Below are 17,630 nucleotides of genomic sequence, written 5' to 3'. Positions count from 1 at the left end.
ACTGTATTTATATTAGAAGTAACGTATCAGTATCTTTTATAGAGGGAGTGGCGTAGATTGCAGTAAAAAAGAGATTCGAAAGGCAGCTTTTAAGTGACAGGACTCATTCTTTCCTTCCTAGATAGCGCCTGTCCTTCCTGTTCCAAGATGGCGCCTCGCTTATCTATTATAGGGAGGCGGCTTCCTGTCTCCCTTCAAAAATCGAGCCAATTTATCCCGCTGCGGCTCAGGTCTTCGACGCATAGTTTTGACGTCACAAGGTTACCAGGCAACGGCTGTCAACAGCCGCGGGCCGGGCCGGCCCCGCCCAGGCAGTGTGCTGCAGACTCGTGGAGGGGAAGAGCTGAGGATAGCCCGGAGGGCACGAGCCGAGGTAGGGTGGGGGTGTGTGAGGGTGTGCGGGCAGGAGCAGACACTATCAGCAGGGCGAGGAGAGCGTGGGGCTGCCGCCCAGGGCCGGCGGAGGAGCGAGGGGGCGGGGGAGGGTGTGCTGGGACTCAGAGTGCCCAAGATCACACCAAGTGCCAAAGAGCACACCAAGTATCAGCATGGGATGAATGGGGAGAGCCCTTTGTATCAATGCAAAAGTACAAGGCTCGGCTTTAGGGTCTTCCCAAAGGTACGAGGAGTAATCTTTTTTTAAGTTTTAAAAGAGAATTTATTGGACATAAATGTAAGATATAACAGCAGTAAGATAAGGTATATAAATCAGATAGAATGCAAACAAATGTATAAATAGGGGGAAGAGGAAGGAAGGGAGGGCAAAAAGGGAGGAAGGAGAATACAGGTACGAAGAGTTTTCTTTTTTAAGTTTTAAAAGATAATTTATTGGACATAAATATAAGATATTACAGCAGTAAGATAAGGTATGCAAATCAGATAGAATGAAAAAAATCATATGGGGAAAAAGGCAGAGGAAGGAAGGGAGGGTAAAAAGGGAAGAAGGAGAATACAGGTACGAAGAGTTTTCTTTTTTAAGTTTTACAAGATAATTTATTGGACATAAATGTAAGATATAACAGCAGTAAGATAAGGTATATTCATCAGATAGAATGCAAACAAATTCATATAGGGGAAAAAGGCAGAGTAAGGGAGGGAGGGTAAAAAGGGAGGAAGGAGAATACAGGTACGAAGAGTTTTCTTTTTTAAGTTTTAAAAGATCATTTATTGGACATAAATATAACATAACAGCAGTAAGATAAGGTATATACATCAGATAGAATGCAAAACAATCATATGGGGGGGAAGGCAGAGGAAGGAAGCGTGGGTCAAATGGGAGGAAGGAGGATACAGGTACGAAGAGTATTAAACCAGAAAAGGAGAGTCCACTGTATACACACCCACAGGTTGGGGGTGGGGGTGGGTTGTTCACTGAACGTCAAACGACATGCATGTTGTTTGTGGCACTTTCGGGGCTGCCAACGAGTACCTTGTAAATGAACCAGGGGAGAACCCATACCACGTCTGCGGTAGATGGGGCGCCACATGGGCGGTGGTTTAAATGGAAATATCGAAGTGCTGGTACTCACTATCCAGAGTACTCGTTTGCAACTTTAACCCCTTAAGTGCTGCCGTCGGCCAACGGTCGTCACGGGCACTACCTCCCCAGTGCTGCGTGCGACCGCTGGACGTCCAGTTCAGCACCGGATAATGGACAGCGCAGCACTGGGGAGGTTTGTTTACTAGCTCCCAAGTGGTTAAATAAGGGCAGGTACGCACTACCCTGCAGTACCTGTCCATTTAAAGCACTGGCTATAGACTGCCCTGGAGCAGGCCCTGCCCCACGAGAGAGGCCTAGAATAAGGAGGGGAGGCTGCCCAAGAGCGCACGGGGTGTCTGCAGGGGAGGCGAGTAGATAGGTAGCCTAATACACTGAGGGGATGCACTGATGGTCAATGCACCCGCCACGGTGAATCCAATGTCACTAGATGTACTGAGAGACTGCCCGAACTGTGCCCAGGAAGACTTAGCAGGACGCATGCAGGGTCAGCAGAGAGAGAGGCTTGACTACCCTCTATACTCTACGAGCACTAAAGGATATTGTAGAGGGCAGAGCCCGTAGCCTCAGTCAGACGGTGTTAGACATGGATCCGAGACATCTGCAGTGACATTGTCGGGCAGCAGCCCCACACCACAATGTCGGCCTGGGATGGAGGTGAAAAAGGGTCCGAGTGTCTCCTGACGAGGGGGCCGTTATACACCCCGATAGGACTAGAGAGATGGGTTGTGAAAGTCGTGCGCAGTAGGACATGGGAGTTGGGATGTGAAAGCTGTGCGCAGTAATAACCGCAATGGTGAGATAGCTTATTGGGTTAATGCCGCTGCCGCAGAGATTCATATGTAACTTGTAGATCACAGATTTGAAGGCCAGCGGCCAGCTCAGCCTCTCATCCTTCAGTGGACGATTCAATGAGTACCATAGGTTGGAAAAGCCTTAATGTTTCCTTTGTCATAGCTCTGCAAAGCTTCAAGGCGCTGGAAACAAGCACATCATAAAAACAAAGCATTATTTCGGATTCGGGCAAAAAGGAGCCACCGGGCAGGTTTGCCCAGGACAGGGGCATCGTTCAGGGTGTGTGACAGTCATAACTTTTGCTGACACTTGTCCGATTGGTTGAATTCGGTGTAAGATGAGCTCTGCAGTGGAACTCTTGGTCACCAGCATGGTTGTTTTTTTTGGGCCGTGGCAACCTTTGTGTGGCCCAGGACTGATCATTATGGTTTGAAACATGTCTGTAATGACCGGGGCCCATTTGTTTAGTTCCAGATTACTCTACATGCTTCCGGGTTGGTCTTCTGTGTCTCGTGGTGGTCGGTACCATACTGAGCTGCTAGTGTGCCTCTGGGTTATCTGGTTCCGGGCTAGTATCTATGTTTCCGACATGTCCTGTATGGTTCTCGGCTGGCCCGTATGACTAAGAACAGGTCTACCAGTTCAAGGATAATGTAGGATTTGGGGGAAGGGGGTCAGAACTGACATCTATTGTTTTTGCCTGACCCATGGACGTCAATTCACTAAAATGCTAGGGGTAGCGGAAGTGACATCACACGCCATTTGACTTTTGCATTTACACACAGCTTACACATTCACTCATATGCACACTCTTACATAAACTCACTGTAACCCGCAAGCATGCACCCAACATATATTTAAAACCATTTTTACTTACCTCGGCTGTCAGCGAGGCTCATATTCCAGCTAATGGTAATTCATATTTTATTTCACTTATAGTGAATCATATGATATTACTCACTATTAGAGTAATAAAAAAGTGGCTGAAAACAAGGAAAGTGAAGCCCCAGCCGAAGTCCATAAGCATGTGCTGTCCCTATGTTCCTGGAAATGATTTGGCCACCTTTGAGTCCAGGGGTCACAAAGGCAGTGCCAGGGTCTGAGAGAGGAAAGCCAGAGGTCGCAGGTGCGACCGCTACATGACATTCATGGGCAGATCTGTAGGGTTCTGGACTGTTAATTATGGTTCCAGAATGACCTAATATTACATGTGTATTTGTAATGCACAAGTTCACCCATAAGCATCTTGGTGCTGAATAACAGATGTTTATTTTTACTCAATTCGATTGTTCTCATTTTATTGACCTCAGAAGGATGAAAGGCTGAGTGGACCGGCCCGGATTCGAATCTGTAACCATGAAGTCGAAGACCGGCCCCTACAGTGGAGGCATTAGTCCACTAAGCCACCAGAACTCTCTGCTTCCTGATTTGTCTCACACTACCTTGCAATTTTCCAGGCTGGCTGGGGTGATTCTGTGGAGATCTGTACCTTCCAAGCTCACGTCAAACCGTCTGTGCTTGTCTTTATTCTCCAGACTAATATTTTAGGCTCTGTGCTTATGTGTATGCTCCAGGCCCACCTTTAAGGTTCTGTGCTTGTCGGTATGCGGCTTGCCTTTAAGATTCCGAGCTTGCCTGTATGCTCCAGAACTTGCCTTTTAAGATTCAGTGTTTGTCAGTGTGCTCCAGGTTTCTTTTTAAGATACTGTGTCTGTCTTTATGCTCCAGACTCGTCTTTAAGGTACTGTGCTTGTCTCTATGCTCCAGACTCGTCTTTAAGGTACTGTGCTTATCAGTTTGCTCTAGGGTCGTCTTTAAGGTTATGTGTTTGTCTGTATGCTCTAGACTCATTTTAAGGTTCTGTGCATATCTGTATGCTCCAGACTTGTCTTTAAGGTTCTGTGCTTGTCTGTATGCTCCAGGCTCGTCTTTAAGGTTCTGTGCTTGATTTTTGTCTCGATGCTCCAGGCTCGTCTGTAAGGTTCTGTTCTTGTCTGTATGCTGACTTATCTTTAAGATATTGTGTTTGTCTCTATGCTGCAGATTTATCTTTAAGGTGCTGTGCGTGTCTCTATGTTCCAGACTCAACTCTAAGGTTCTGTGCTTGTTTCTATGCTCTAGACTCGTCTTTCAGGTTCTGTGCTTGTTTCTCTGCTCCAGACTAATCTTTAATGTTCTGTGCTTGTCGGTATGCCCCATATTAGTCTTTAAAGTACTGTCCCTGTCTCTATGCTCCAGACTCCTCTTTAAAGTACTGTCCCTGTCTCTATGCTCCAGACTCCTCTTTAAGGTACTGTGCCTGTCTCTATGCTCCAGACTCCTCTTTAAGGTACTGTGCTTGTCTCTGCTCCAGACTCCTCTTTAAGGTACTGTGCCTGTCTCTATGCTCCAGACTCCTCTTTAAGGTACCGTGCTTGTCTCTATGCTCCAAACTCATTGTTATGGTACTGTGCTTGGGTACAATGCTTGTCTCTATGCTCCAGACTCATATTTAAAGTACTGTGCTTGTCTCTATGCTCCAGACTCATATTTAAAGTACTGTGCTTGTCTCTATGCTCCAGACTCATATTTAAAGTACTGTGCTTGTCTCTATGCTCCAGACTCATATTTAAAGTACTGTGCATGTCTCTATGCTCCAGACTCATATTTAAAGTACTGTGCTTGTCTCTATGCTCCAGGCTCATCTTTACGGTTCTTTGCTTGTCTGTACGCTCCAGGCTCGTCTTTAAGGCTCTTTGCTTGTCTCTGTGCTCAAGACCCTTCTTTAAAGTTCTGTGCTTGACTATGATCCAGACTCATCTTTAAGGTACTGTGCTCGTCTCACTGCTCCAGACTCATCTTTAAGGTTTTGTGCTTGTTGGCATGCTCCAGACTCCTCTTTAATGTACTGTGCTTGTCTTTATGCTCCTCTTTAAGGCACTGTATTTGTCTCTATGCTCCAGACTCATCGTTAAGGTACTTTGCTGGCCGGTATATTCCAGGCTTGTTTTAACGGTTCTGTGCATGGTGGTAATCTCTACGCTCTTCTTTAAGGTTCTTTGCTTGTCTGTATGCTCCAAGCTTGCATTTAAGGTTCTGTACTTGGCGATATGCTTCAGACTCGTCTTTAAGGTACTATGCTTGTCTGTATGCTTCAGGCTTGGCTTTAAGATTCTGTGCTTGTCTTTTTGCTCCAGGTTACTCTATAAGGTTCAGCACATATCCTTATGCTGTGGGCCTCGTCTTTAAGGTTCTGTGCTTGTCTGTACGCTCCAGGCTTGTTTTAAGGTACTGTGCTTGTCTCTATGCTCCAGATTAATCTTTAAGCTACTGTGCTTGTTGGTATACTACAGGCTCATCTTTTAAATTCTGTGCTTGTCGTTATGCTCCAGACTCGTCTTTAAGGTACTGTGATTTGCGGTATGCTCTAGGCTTGTCTTTAAGGTTCTTTGCCTGTCTGTATGTCCCAGACGCGTCTTTGCGGTACTATGATTATCTGTATGCTCTAGGCTCCTCTTTAAGGTTCTGTGGTTGTCTGAAGGCTCTAGGCTTGGCTTTAAGGTTCAGCGCTTATCCGTATGCTCTAGGCTTGTCTTTAAGGTTCTGTTCTTGTGTGTATGCTCCAGACTTGTCTTGATGGGTTTGTGCTTGTCAGTATGGCCCAAACTTGTCTTTAAGGTTCTGTGGTTGTGTTTATGCTCCAGATTAATCTTCAAGGAACCGTGCTCGGTGGTCTGCTTCTGGCTCGTCTTTAAGGTTCTGCGCTTGTCGCAATGCTCCAGGGTCGCCTTCAAGATTCTGTGTTTGTGTTTATGCTCCAGGCTCATTTTAAGGTTCTGTGTTTGTATAATCCAGGTTCTTCTTTACGGTTCTGTGCTTGTCTCTATGCTCCAGACTAGAGTTTAAGGTTCTGTGTCAGTCTCTATGCTCAGAGCTTCTCTTTAGATTTCTGTGTTTGTTTGTACGCTCAAGGTTTGTCTTTAATGTTTTGTTTTTGTCTCTATGTTCCAGGCTCGTCTTCAAGATTCTGTGCTTGTGTTTCTGATCCGAACTCGTCTTTAAGGTTCTGTGTTTGTAGGTGTGCTCCAGGCTCCTATTTTTAGGTTCTGTGTTTGTACGCTCCAGACCAGTCTTTAATGTACTGTGCTTGTGTGTATGCTTTAGGCTGCACTTCAAGGTTCTGTACTTGTCTGTGTGGCCCAGGCCCCTCTTTAAGGTTCTGTACTTGTCTGTATGCTTCAGCCTTCTCTATACGGCTCAGTACTTATCTGTGTAATCCAGGCTCGTCTTCAAGGTTCTGTGCTTGTCTGTATGCTTCAGCCTTCTCTTTACTGCTCAGTACTTGTCTGTGTGGCCCAGGCTCCTCTTTAAGGTTCTGTACTTGTCTGTATGCTTCAGCCTTCTCTATACGGCTCAGTACTTATCGGTGTAATCCAGGCTCGTCTTCAAGGTCCTGTGCTTGGCTGTAGGGTTGCATGCTGATCTGTGAGGGTCATGGCATTATGTATGATTCCTCAAGGCCTGACTTCAGCTTAAGTTCCTTCTCTGTAGATCTGGCACCATGTGTGAGGTGAAGCAGAACCTGAAGAACCTGGAGCAGCGCTGCAAGATCTTCCATCAGCAGCAGTTTATTTTCATCGCTGCTCTGGACCGCTGTCGTGAGAGTGCACGAGAGAAGATCAAACCCGTGGTCAACCTAGCACAGGTGAGGGGGGCTTTCTACACTTTCCAAGTTCACTCACAGTAGGCAGAAGAACCAGCCACTCCCTTGTACCATATGATGATCCCACACCCTTTAAATGAACAGGGAGCTGCATAGCATTTACAGCAAGTTCTGGAGTGCATGGTGTGCAGGCGTCCCTTCTTTAGGTGGCCCCTGAGACCTGTCTCATCTCCAAGGTTTTCCAGTAAAATGCTCTATGTGGGCCCTAGTGTCCCTGTGGGAATCTCCTTCATCGGCAAGTCAGCGCTTCCATGGATATAGAAAGGGACATCCCTTCCCAAAAGGGGTACAACCTGAGAGGTGTTGGGGGATGTATGGATTGTACATTCTCACCTAGAACAGTAATCATAGACCCCTTCTCTAGCACTGAACTCCTGTAGTAAACATTGAGCCTGATCTAATAGATTGTCACCTCCTAATCCTTTATCCTTTATCTAAATCACCTCCTAATCTGAACCTAGTGGCTTCACCCTGTCTTCAGAGTAGAAACAACTGTGCCACACAGACAGTCCTCTTCGCACCTTGAAATTATCCTTAAGAAGAGTTGATGAACACCTGAGGGTGGAGAAGACACCTGTCCTGGATCTGCTGATATGTTACTGAGTTTTGTGTTGTGGGTTGTCTCCCATTTCCAGTGGCCTTTTGCAGATCTTTCGAAGAACATCTTCTGATGATGATTTGACTCAATTATAAGGTTTCTTGTTTGTGATCCTCAGCTTCTAACAGAGCCACTGGAATTATGCAACAGTGGAGGGCCTTATTATGTGGCAGAGTTTACTAAATTATGGAGCAAGAAAAAGACAATTAGGCTGCATAAGGTGGCACATTTTGTGACCATATTACTGCGTTTTTTTGTCCTTTTTACATGTTAAGGTTGCCTGGGGAAGGGTTCTACGTCAATAGTAACCGTTCAAAAAACTCAAATACAGCAGTATGCAAGTGACAAGTCAACTTCTGTGAATGGCCTTTAACTGTGCAGCAACATGTGTTAGCAAAACCTGCAAATTATGCAATAGGTGGGCGATTATGTGTGAAATGCAGCATCCGGAAAATTGCATAATTCCAGGGGCCTTGGCTTCAAGTCAGAGATTTACCCTAGTTTAACTTTTCTGCCTGATCCTCAGAGCATCGGTCCCTGATAGTCTAATGTGTCTTCCTGCAGTTAAGTGAGGCTGTCTGCTCTTACTCTTAACATGTCCATTGAAATCCACGATGCCACATCCGTGTGACAGCCCGCTTCACATGTCCAGCAACTGTTGTTTTTGCATCTGTCACCCCGAGTGGGACGGGTATGCTCAGACGTGAGTCCCGTGCTCTCCATGCCACTGGAATCAAGCTATCCTGGCTGAAGAGGGGTGAAAACCCGAAACCGGTCCTAGGATACTTGTTTCCAGTCCAGAAAGGACCTGGCTTGGCGGTTCGGGCTGGACTGTCCCCATGGGGCACAGGGTCCAGACTGATTTGCATATGGCTGGGTTAAAACTGGAATGGCATGGTGACCAAACAAACGATGGATTTAGGCCTAGATCTCTGTACTTTGGTGAATGTATGACATTGTTCTGCATTCTGTCCATTAACTGTTGTTTTTGCTGCTGTAAGTGAAACCTGTTTTAAATGTGGAAAGAAAGGGCACTTTGCACATGTGCATAGCAAATTCTGGACAAAAAACTGCTCCTTTGAAGGCTGTCAAAAGTATTGAGGAAAATGTTACTAACTCCGATGAGGATAGCAATGTTGTACTAATGTTATCTTCATCGAGCCAGGAAGGGAGTGGGGTTGTGGAAATATCACCCATAGAGGGGTCACGCAAAAGGAAACACCCCATCCTGCGTAATCTCTGTGAATAATAGGTGTTACATTTTTGGCAGACTCTGGTTCTCCTTTCACATCATTGAATGTGAGGGATTTTGGTGAATTTGGGGATATCGCAGTGCATCAATCTTGCATACAGATATTTGCATATTCGGCAAAAGAGTGGAGGTAGTGGGTAAATTTGATGCTAATTTGAAATTTGATGAAAAAATGTGCTGTGTGACTGGTCTACATTGTCAAGGATTGTGAAAACTTGTAGGGTTAGGATGAGCAAGGGGAATTATTTTGGACCCCAATAATCCTGACATGGTATTATCTAAGCAAAAAATGAGTGGAATGTATTGTGCAGAACTATTGCCAAGTCTCCACAATTCAAGTCAGGAAAGTCATGTAAAAGCTCTGGAGTGGAGCGAGGCTCTGAATGAGAAATTTGGAAAGCTCAAGGATTTCTAGCATTGCATAATTCTAAAAGACAATGTACAGGTGGAGACCCACAAGGTACGCAAAGTGCCATTAAGTTTGCATGAGGAATTGAGATTCAAATTAGAAAGATTACGTTCTTTAGGCACATTTGAAACCATTGAAGGGCAGAATGGTTGGACCTTATAGTGCTAGTGCATAAAGCTGATAAGTCTTTGTATGGATCGCAGATATTTAAATTCTAACATTTGGGTGGATCACCACTCTTTATCCAACATTAATGAAATGCTGGCAACTTTAGATTGTGCTAGATTCTTCACTTTTGTAGATGTATCTTCAGCTTATCATCAAATCAAGTTGAGTAAGGATTCTAGACACCTAACATTGTCCATTACGTCTGAAGGAGCATATAGCTATGTCCATATGCCATTTGGCTTGGCGTCGGCATCAGCCGTATTCCAATGGCTGACGAACAGTTGATTTAAGAACACCAAAGGAGTCATGTTTTTCCAAGATGACATGTTGATATTTGGTGAAACAGAGGGGAGAACATGACGACAGAGTAAGGGGTGTGGTAGAGATTATTAGAGGTAGTGGATTTACCCCTAAAAAAAGACAAATGTAAATTTTGCCAGGTAGGTGTGGACTATTTGGGTCATCATGTATAGGGGAGAGGGGTTGAACCAAAAGTGAAGCTTTTAGATGCTATGCATGGCGCGCCTAAACCAAGAGAAAAAGACCAGCTTCGCTCATTCTTCAGGCTGGTAGAATACTATGGCAAATGTAACAATTTTTCAGATAAAACCGCAAGTTTGCATAAGCTGCAAAAAATAAAAGTGAAATATTTGTAAAACAAAGAATGTGAAGTGATTTTCGAATCAATCAAGAAGGAAATAGTGAGAGCTCACCCTCTTAAACCTTTTGACATCAAAGATTTGTGCGTCATCTCCACCAATGCTGGTAATGTTGAACCTAGTGCAGTGCTTATGCAAACAAGGGGTGATGGGTGGGAAGAAACCATTGCTTTCACTTCAAGAACTTTAAGGGGACCTGAAGTCACCTATTCCACACTGAAAAATAAGTTTTGCCTATGTGGTGGGGTGTGCAACATTTCAAAAACTTCTTTTAGGGGAAGGAATTTGTTTTAAGGATGGACCACAAACCCTTGATGGACCTTTTCACCACAAAACAAGGAGGAAGGGTTACCCCGCGTATTGCCAAATGGCAATACATATTGCAAGAATTTCATTACAAATGAGGCTAAGAATTATGTAGCTGATTGTCTCTCTAGATTGCCATTGGGGGGAGTGAAGAATCACAGGAAGTGGTTGGAAGCTGTTTTGAATGATAAGGAGTTACAAGAAGTGACTCATTTTGTGGTGAATGGTTGGCCTATTATCAAGAATACTCCAGAGGCATTAATTCCTTACAAAAGAGTGGAGGAGAAATTGTCTATTGTCTATTGATGGGAACATTGTGCACAGGAGTGAACAGTTGATTGTCCTGGGGGTGTCTCTGCATTTTTTTGGGGATTTAGCCCATGAATGTCATCTTGGGATACTTGCCATGAAGCGGAGAGTAAGGGAGGATTTTTGGTGGCCTGAAAGCTATTGAACATGTCCGAGATTGTTGCATGTGTGCCCTCGGTGATAAATCGCAGGTGACATGCCCCTCTCCTGTCAACCCTATCATAGTTCAAAATACACCTTGTAGTAAAGTGGCATTTTATGTGTCTGGGCTTTTTAGGTCTCGCACTGCGAACCGGATCGCGAAAGCGATCCGTCGCTGCGAGACTTATTGTGATCATTTCATCTTTCAAGGGCTCAAGGGGAACAGACAGCGGACAAGCAATGTGAACGCGCAGCTCCTTGACTGGGATTAGGTCGCGCGCGTCAACTAAACAGCATGTCAGTTTCAGTTTTTACACGCGACCCTCTACAGTTTGTGCCTCATGCACTTCTCGCATACACACACACACAGCCACAGCTTTTCGCACTAGCACGCACACACACACACGAGCACACACACAGAGAGACACACGAGCGCACATGCACGCAGACACACACACACACACGAGCACACATACCGCCCGCCTGCCGCCGCCCCCACCCGCCCAGGGGTGAGATTTCCCCCCCTCTTTCCTCACACTCACCGGAGAGGTCGGCGCGGGCCCCGCCGAGCAGCAGGAGGCAGGCGGTGAGCAGCAGCGGCGGCTCCATGGCGCTCGGTCCGTCCGTCTTTCTGACTGACTGCTTCTACCTTTCTGCCTTTTTTAGTGCGCATGCGTGTCATTTCACGCTTGCGCACGAAGTAATTTTTCATTCCGTTTGAAGCTCCCGCGGCAGCGTTACCACCATTGCCAGTTGTGCTCCCCAGCTGCAGTCTTTTTTAGTGCGCATGCGTGTCATTTCACGCATGCGCAGTAAGTCCTTGTTATTCCATTTGAAACTCCCGGGGCAGTGATAGTGGCAGTTAACCAGCTTGTGACCGCGGCGCGTTGCTGGACGAGGACCGGACTTTCATCCCTTGAGAAGCCCAGCTAGAGGACAGGAGAGGCTGCTTCAGGTACTGCGCGTTGTGTAATTTATCGGTCATTAAGAGGCTTTGTTATAAACGCATCTAACTGTGCTCACCACTTTCTTGTCAGTGGGCCGCGTAGCTGAAGGCCCCTGGGGCTAGGCAGGCAACCCAGAAGCGGTCAAGCCCCTCCGAGTTTATTTATTTCATGCATTCTTATAAAGCGCGGACTTTACCCGAAGGTGTCAGAGTGTGTGATGGCACTCCCCTCGGCCCGGAGAGCACACATGGCAGCCTCATGGAAGGCGTCTCCGAGGGCCTCCGTGGCCCCCACGGGGCTCTCCGCTGTGGGGAAGGCATGTGAGGTCTAAGTGCGCAGGAGAGAGGGGCTCGTCGAGGCCTGCATGTCGCCTTTGTAGTTTTGAAAGGATCATGTGGGTGAACCAAATGATAGCAGTACCCAGGTGTGCTGTTTAATCCCTGCTATGCTCAGCTGCGGGGTCTTTTTATTCACAAATCTTACGTAGCTCTGGCCATAACGCGGCCTGGTGCGAACAGGTCAAACTGATGTCTCCCCTAGTGCTCCTTAGTAGAGCCAGCCATCACGCCCACAACGCGCCAATGCTAATCCTCCTTCAAATGGATATATCACTCTTTCACCCCCTCATTTTTATTTTAAAAATGCGCCCTAGAAAGTCAGTAATAACTAAGGCCTGTAGATAAGACTCAGCCCTCCCTGGCCGTTCGAGGACGGGTGGGCAGAGCAGGACAAGGACTTGACTGTCTTTTCCTTCTTACCCAAATCAGACAAGCACATTCTCCACTTATGCGCTGCCGCTGCAACCCCCCCCCCTTATTCCCTCTTTGTCTCCCTCCTCACTTAGTGAGAACACCGACTCTTACCCTCTATTTTTTCCATTCCTTCATTTTTCCCCCCTGTGAAATGGATAAACAAAGCAACATTTTTGCTGGAAATGTCTTTATAACGTTTTTGAATTCCAAAGTTCAGCCTCGAGATGGAGAGGGGAAAAAAGGTTCGAAATATAAATAATTAAATGAAACAAGCCAGAGTGATCGCAAAGTGGCCTGATTGGGTTTTATTCACACCCCAACACATTAGGGCCACTTTACAGAGTTTGCCAGTTACGCGCTACTGTTGTTTTCTGCTCTTTTTGTTTGAAAAGTATTGTTTTCCCCGGGTGGGTAAGTGCACTATTCATGTAGGTACTCAATACTCTGTGATGCGTGGAGTGTTAAACTTTTAATATGATGTCTACTTTTTTGCTTACTTTAGCTTATAAAATGTATACCGTTGCTCTGTTTTCAGGAATGTGGTCTTTATAAACCATACTGCTGTCATGTACTTAACTTATCAGGCAAAAATACTTATTGATTTCTGAAAAATGTAAAAGTTAAGTTTACCATGTTGTTCCTGCTTATATTTGACACGCTTTACAAAATCTTGCTTTCACTACGAGTGTTTGCTTTTTCTAGGATGTTACTTTTTTTCAGGCTGCATATTACTTTTTTCTAGTGCATAATTTGAATTGAGTCGCAACCAGGTGTTTATAGCGGGGCCCAATTGGGTTGTAGCTGAAAGAACTGCATGTTTCTCTCAGCGGGGCATTATGGTGTTCAGTAAGAGAGAGAGAGGATGTGGCACTACGGCCAGAGCTGTTCAATTTGGAACTGAGGAACCATGGTTAAGCCTTAATGACCAGACCATTCTCTGGAGGGAGCACATTTCCATACTAGAATTTAGATTGCTTCACTGGACCTTTGAAGCCCTGCTCTCCTAGCACTAGCAGGTGGACCCTAGCAGTGGAAGTGTGGGTTAAGCTTGAAGGCCTGTCCACTACATTCCATACTGAAGTTCATCTCCAGCCTTGTGGGTAATCTCACGAAGCAGCACTCCCTAGAGCAACATTGACTGTCACTGCGGTCACAGGACCATTGAGGCCAGTCCGCCCCACCCATTGGTACCGCCATTGTCATTGTTTCAGCAGTAGGAGGGCAACTCGCCAGGGATTGGCAATGCAGGATTTGCACACACACCAAACTAAATTTTCAAGCTTCACGTTTCAGACACTGGCATTCTTAACTAATTGGTTAAGCGGAGAAGCTTGGAAGAAATTATAGGTTTTCTGATTTTACATTGCTCATTCAGCCACTGGATGAGCATCGTGTGCCCTCTCATAGTTTACATCAAAGGTTAATGTTAATAATGTGTTTAATTTGTGGTGCTTTAGTTTAGTGTGGGCGACAACCAGTAGCCACATGAAAGCTTGGATTCTTTTTTTTCTCAAGGGGCTCCCATGCGGCACCAGAGCTAGGCATCTGGGCCAAGCCTTATTGGCCTGCACACTTTTTAGTTTAATCTCACATTACTTGCACTCAGCGGGAATGTGGATACTGCCAAAGAGGTAGTTGGCTTTGCTACTTGTGATGACATTGGAAAAAGTAGGCCAGGAAATCAGATTTTATAGGCAACACTCACCTGCAACAGTCTGGTGTGTACTGGCTGCAGTAAAACTGCAGATACTGGTCCTACTACTGTGGGACTGATCACATAGACCTCCCCCTTGTAGTTATGTGGTGTTCTGATATGATTAATTGCTTCACTAATTTCTTGGTACTTGCAATGTTTGTAGATTGTCCGTCATTTTAAGCCACCTTTGTCATTGCTCTAAATTCTCCACTTTTCCTTTAGATTGTTTAGGACTCCCAGCCATTGCCACCCTTGTTGTTATTTGTTACTCCGTGAGCACAATTTTATTGTTTGGGTTGCCTCTGCTCGTGTTTTGGGATTGAAGTTATTTTGTGATTTGCGACTACACTGCGCCCCACGTTTATGTTGTGGGATTTGTTCAGCTTTGACACCTGTCGCTGCTCCCAACTGCAGCACCTCTCCCCGTCTCCCGCCCATCCTGTCGCTGCTTGTTATTTTAAGCTATCATACTTCTTTGTAGAAAGCCTTCAGAACTGTGGCTTTGCTGGGCATGTGCATTCACAGTGTATTCATTTCAGGGAGCTTGTGTTTAAAGTGGTGAGGCTAAATATGAAAAGTGATATGGGGAGGTGTCGGTGTGGGCTACCGGGTGAGCATTTTTGGAGTGAGGTTAAATATTGCTTTTAGAGATCTATGTTCATTGTGTTTTGATTGAGGCGAGCCTGTGTATGCAGAAGGATTTTGTTTGGGGCCCTGCGAATATGGAAGGGTCTTGTAGGGGAACGGCGTGTTCCCTGGCCCCTACATTTTTAAAGGATTTGCTTGGAGGAACATCCAAGGCAGCAAAGCGGAATTTCCTGGACATGAATTCTCACGTTATGTTTTGTTTTACAAAAGGTTAACACTTAACTTTCCTTCCTAGTATTGAAAAAAGATATATAAAATGGATACCCAAAGTTTTCAAAGGACGGGCTTCTTGGCTGCACCTCTTTCCTTTCATAGATGTCGCTTTCGGGCGGGAACTTCTGCTCGGGCTTTGCTCCCATTTGAAGATCATTACCGGCTGTGAGCGGGCACCATGGCGAAGAGCGCCCTGGTGTTAAGGAACGCAATCATAGGCTTGGCGGAGTGCCCGTCTCACAGCATGGTGACTGCTGTGTGGGGCGCTTCCGCTGCAGGGTATATGATATATCTCGGTGTTTGTAGATGAGCCTTTGTTGGTACAAAGTGTGTGGTGCATTTATACTGATACCTCCTTGTCTCAGAATCTCCCCGCTTAGTGTCCCCCTCCACCTTCCAAGAGATCCTAACAACTCTCTCCTAAATGCCTTCCTTCATTTTCAAGGAATTGCCAACAACTTACTCCAAAGGGCCTTCTTTCCACAACATCCCAACAACCTCTCCAAAGTGGCCTGCTTCAACAAAATCCTCAAAACTCTCTCCAAAGTGCCCTCTTCCGCCTTCCACAAGACCCCCAACCTTTCTCTCCTAGTTGTCCCATTTCAAGGCCTACAGACTGCACTGTTCATAGCCAAATAATGGCTGTTCACCAGTGGCACGTCAAGTAACAGTAAAGAGTAGATGTTGTAGCACCAAGAATAATGCGCTGCATGGCTAAATACTTCTAAGGTCTCAAAGGCGAGACCTATTGGCTATGCCAATGCTTGTTTGGGGTTACAGGTAGTAAACCAAAATATGCTTTGGCTTTGGTAGATTACATGACTAAATGGCCTGAAGTGAAATTTGTGGACAATATAAATTCTGATGCTGTCATTAGATTCCTCAGGGGAGTGTTTCTGAGAGAGGGTTTCCCCGTGAAATTAGTGACCGATAATGGTGCCCAACTTGTATCCAGTTACCGCTTTCCCTCATCAATGGGTTGCATTGGAAAGAGGCAATTGATGATTTGTTCTGGGCAATACGAACTACCCCTCACATATCCCCTTTTACCTTGTTGAGAGGCAGGGTTGCAGGGTCTAAATTAAACAATGCTTGGATGTCTAGGAAAGCTGTAGATATGGTAAAAATGGCAAGTGTGGTGGAATTAGGGATTGCAGTACTGGAGAAATATAGTACAAAGAACGATTGTCGTAGGACTTTGACAACTCATGTCGGAGACTTCATAAGGATTAAGAGGCCTGGTTTTGTCCACAAGGGTTTATCAGGCTTTTCTGCACCTATCCGAGTGTGGGAAGCGAAGGATCACATAGTAGTGTTGGAAATCGGTAAACCATGGAACAAGTGTTTTGTTTCAGTAGTACCCGAATCCAAAACTGAGTATGTTGGTAGGAAAATGAGGGTACAAACAGATGATAGGCTCGACGGCAACAAGAGAGTTTCATGTGAACAAGGTCAAGTGCTGTGAAGTTTAGGATTACGAAATGCACTACCTAGATACTATGTTAATGCTGTAGATGTTTGTCATACATTTTGTGTTTTTGTTAGCTTGTTATAAGTGCTGAATATTTAAAATTATATGTTTTGTGCAGTTCATTTTGCGTATTTTAAATTTATGTTCATTTTAGTGTTTTACTCTTTATTCGGTTATCTTTATTTTAGTTTTGTGAAGGAAGGGGGTGAGTAGGGATACAATGTAGGGGGTTCTGAGTTCTCTGTCTGAAACCTGGGGTGGGCTCTTTCTGTTGGTAGTTGCTGCCATGATGTTGTGCCTACCAGTCTTAATGATGCTTTCAAGGATGACCCCAGTTGCTTGCTATGAAACATGGGGACTCACCCACATGTGAATGCAATAAAAAAAAATAAAGGGGGATATGCTTTCAAAAAGGTTTCATGTACATTGATGCAGCGGTGTATGGCACTCCCGGACATGGTGAAACTGCAGTGGCCCTGCTGCACAATTGAAATCTACCCTCCTGATGACTTGACTTGGGCATGACTTGGGCTGCTGTGCATTTTTAATACCATCTCCAGCATTAAAAGCCGTTCAACTGACTTCCGCCTCTTAGATGGCTGCTATGTTCTCACATTCACACTCCGAGAACGAGTACGGCCTCATCCTGTCCTTCCCTTTCCTTCGTCAGATCAGAGGCCGCTCCAGCCCTGCTGTCGTAGGGCTCATTCCTCTACTGCCCCGCAGACATTACGGGAAACTGCAGTGCTCTGCACTAGCAACACCTTTAGTCTAGCGCACTAGCTGCCGGCACTGCAGTAACTCATGTGACTGGACAGACACGTACTGCAGTTGCTAAAATGGCGTCCAGCACGCGGGAAGCAGTCTCCGACACCACAAGTTGAGTCTGCACTGGCTCGATTTCTTGGCTTCTCGCCTGCCACACCCCTTCCCAACTCGTAGGATGGGTCCCACCGGAAAGGGTGCAGTGACCGTGCTCTCCACTCCCTGATTGACGCAGAGGCTTAGGGCTACAGGGCTGGCATTTGAAATGCCTGCGGCTAACTGTACCCCCAAGCCATCAGGG

The 17,630-nt window shown here is 45.7% G+C and overlaps 1 protein-coding gene across 2 annotated transcripts in view; it reads left to right on the top strand.

The window, feature by feature from the left end:
• Positions 1-265: 265 nt before the first annotated feature.
• The window catches only part of SPACA9 (sperm acrosome associated 9), a 70,703-nt gene continuing 53,338 nt past the window's right edge, over positions 266-17,630 (top strand). For both annotated transcript variants that reach the window (XM_078646168.1, XM_078646167.1), the window contains exons 1-2: positions 266-373; positions 6,824-6,977. In XM_078646168.1, coding sequence (XP_078502294.1) covers positions 6,834-6,977 — 144 coding nt within the window. In that variant the 5' untranslated portion in view covers positions 266-373; positions 6,824-6,833. The remainder of the gene's footprint in view (positions 374-6,823; positions 6,978-17,630) is intronic.

This window comes from Lissotriton helveticus, chromosome 5_1, assembly GCF_964261635.1.
Source record: "Lissotriton helveticus chromosome 5_1, aLisHel1.1, whole genome shotgun sequence".
Taxonomy (NCBI): Eukaryota; Metazoa; Chordata; class Amphibia; order Caudata; family Salamandridae; genus Lissotriton; species Lissotriton helveticus.
This window is presented reverse-complemented; position numbering and strand designations above follow the sequence as displayed.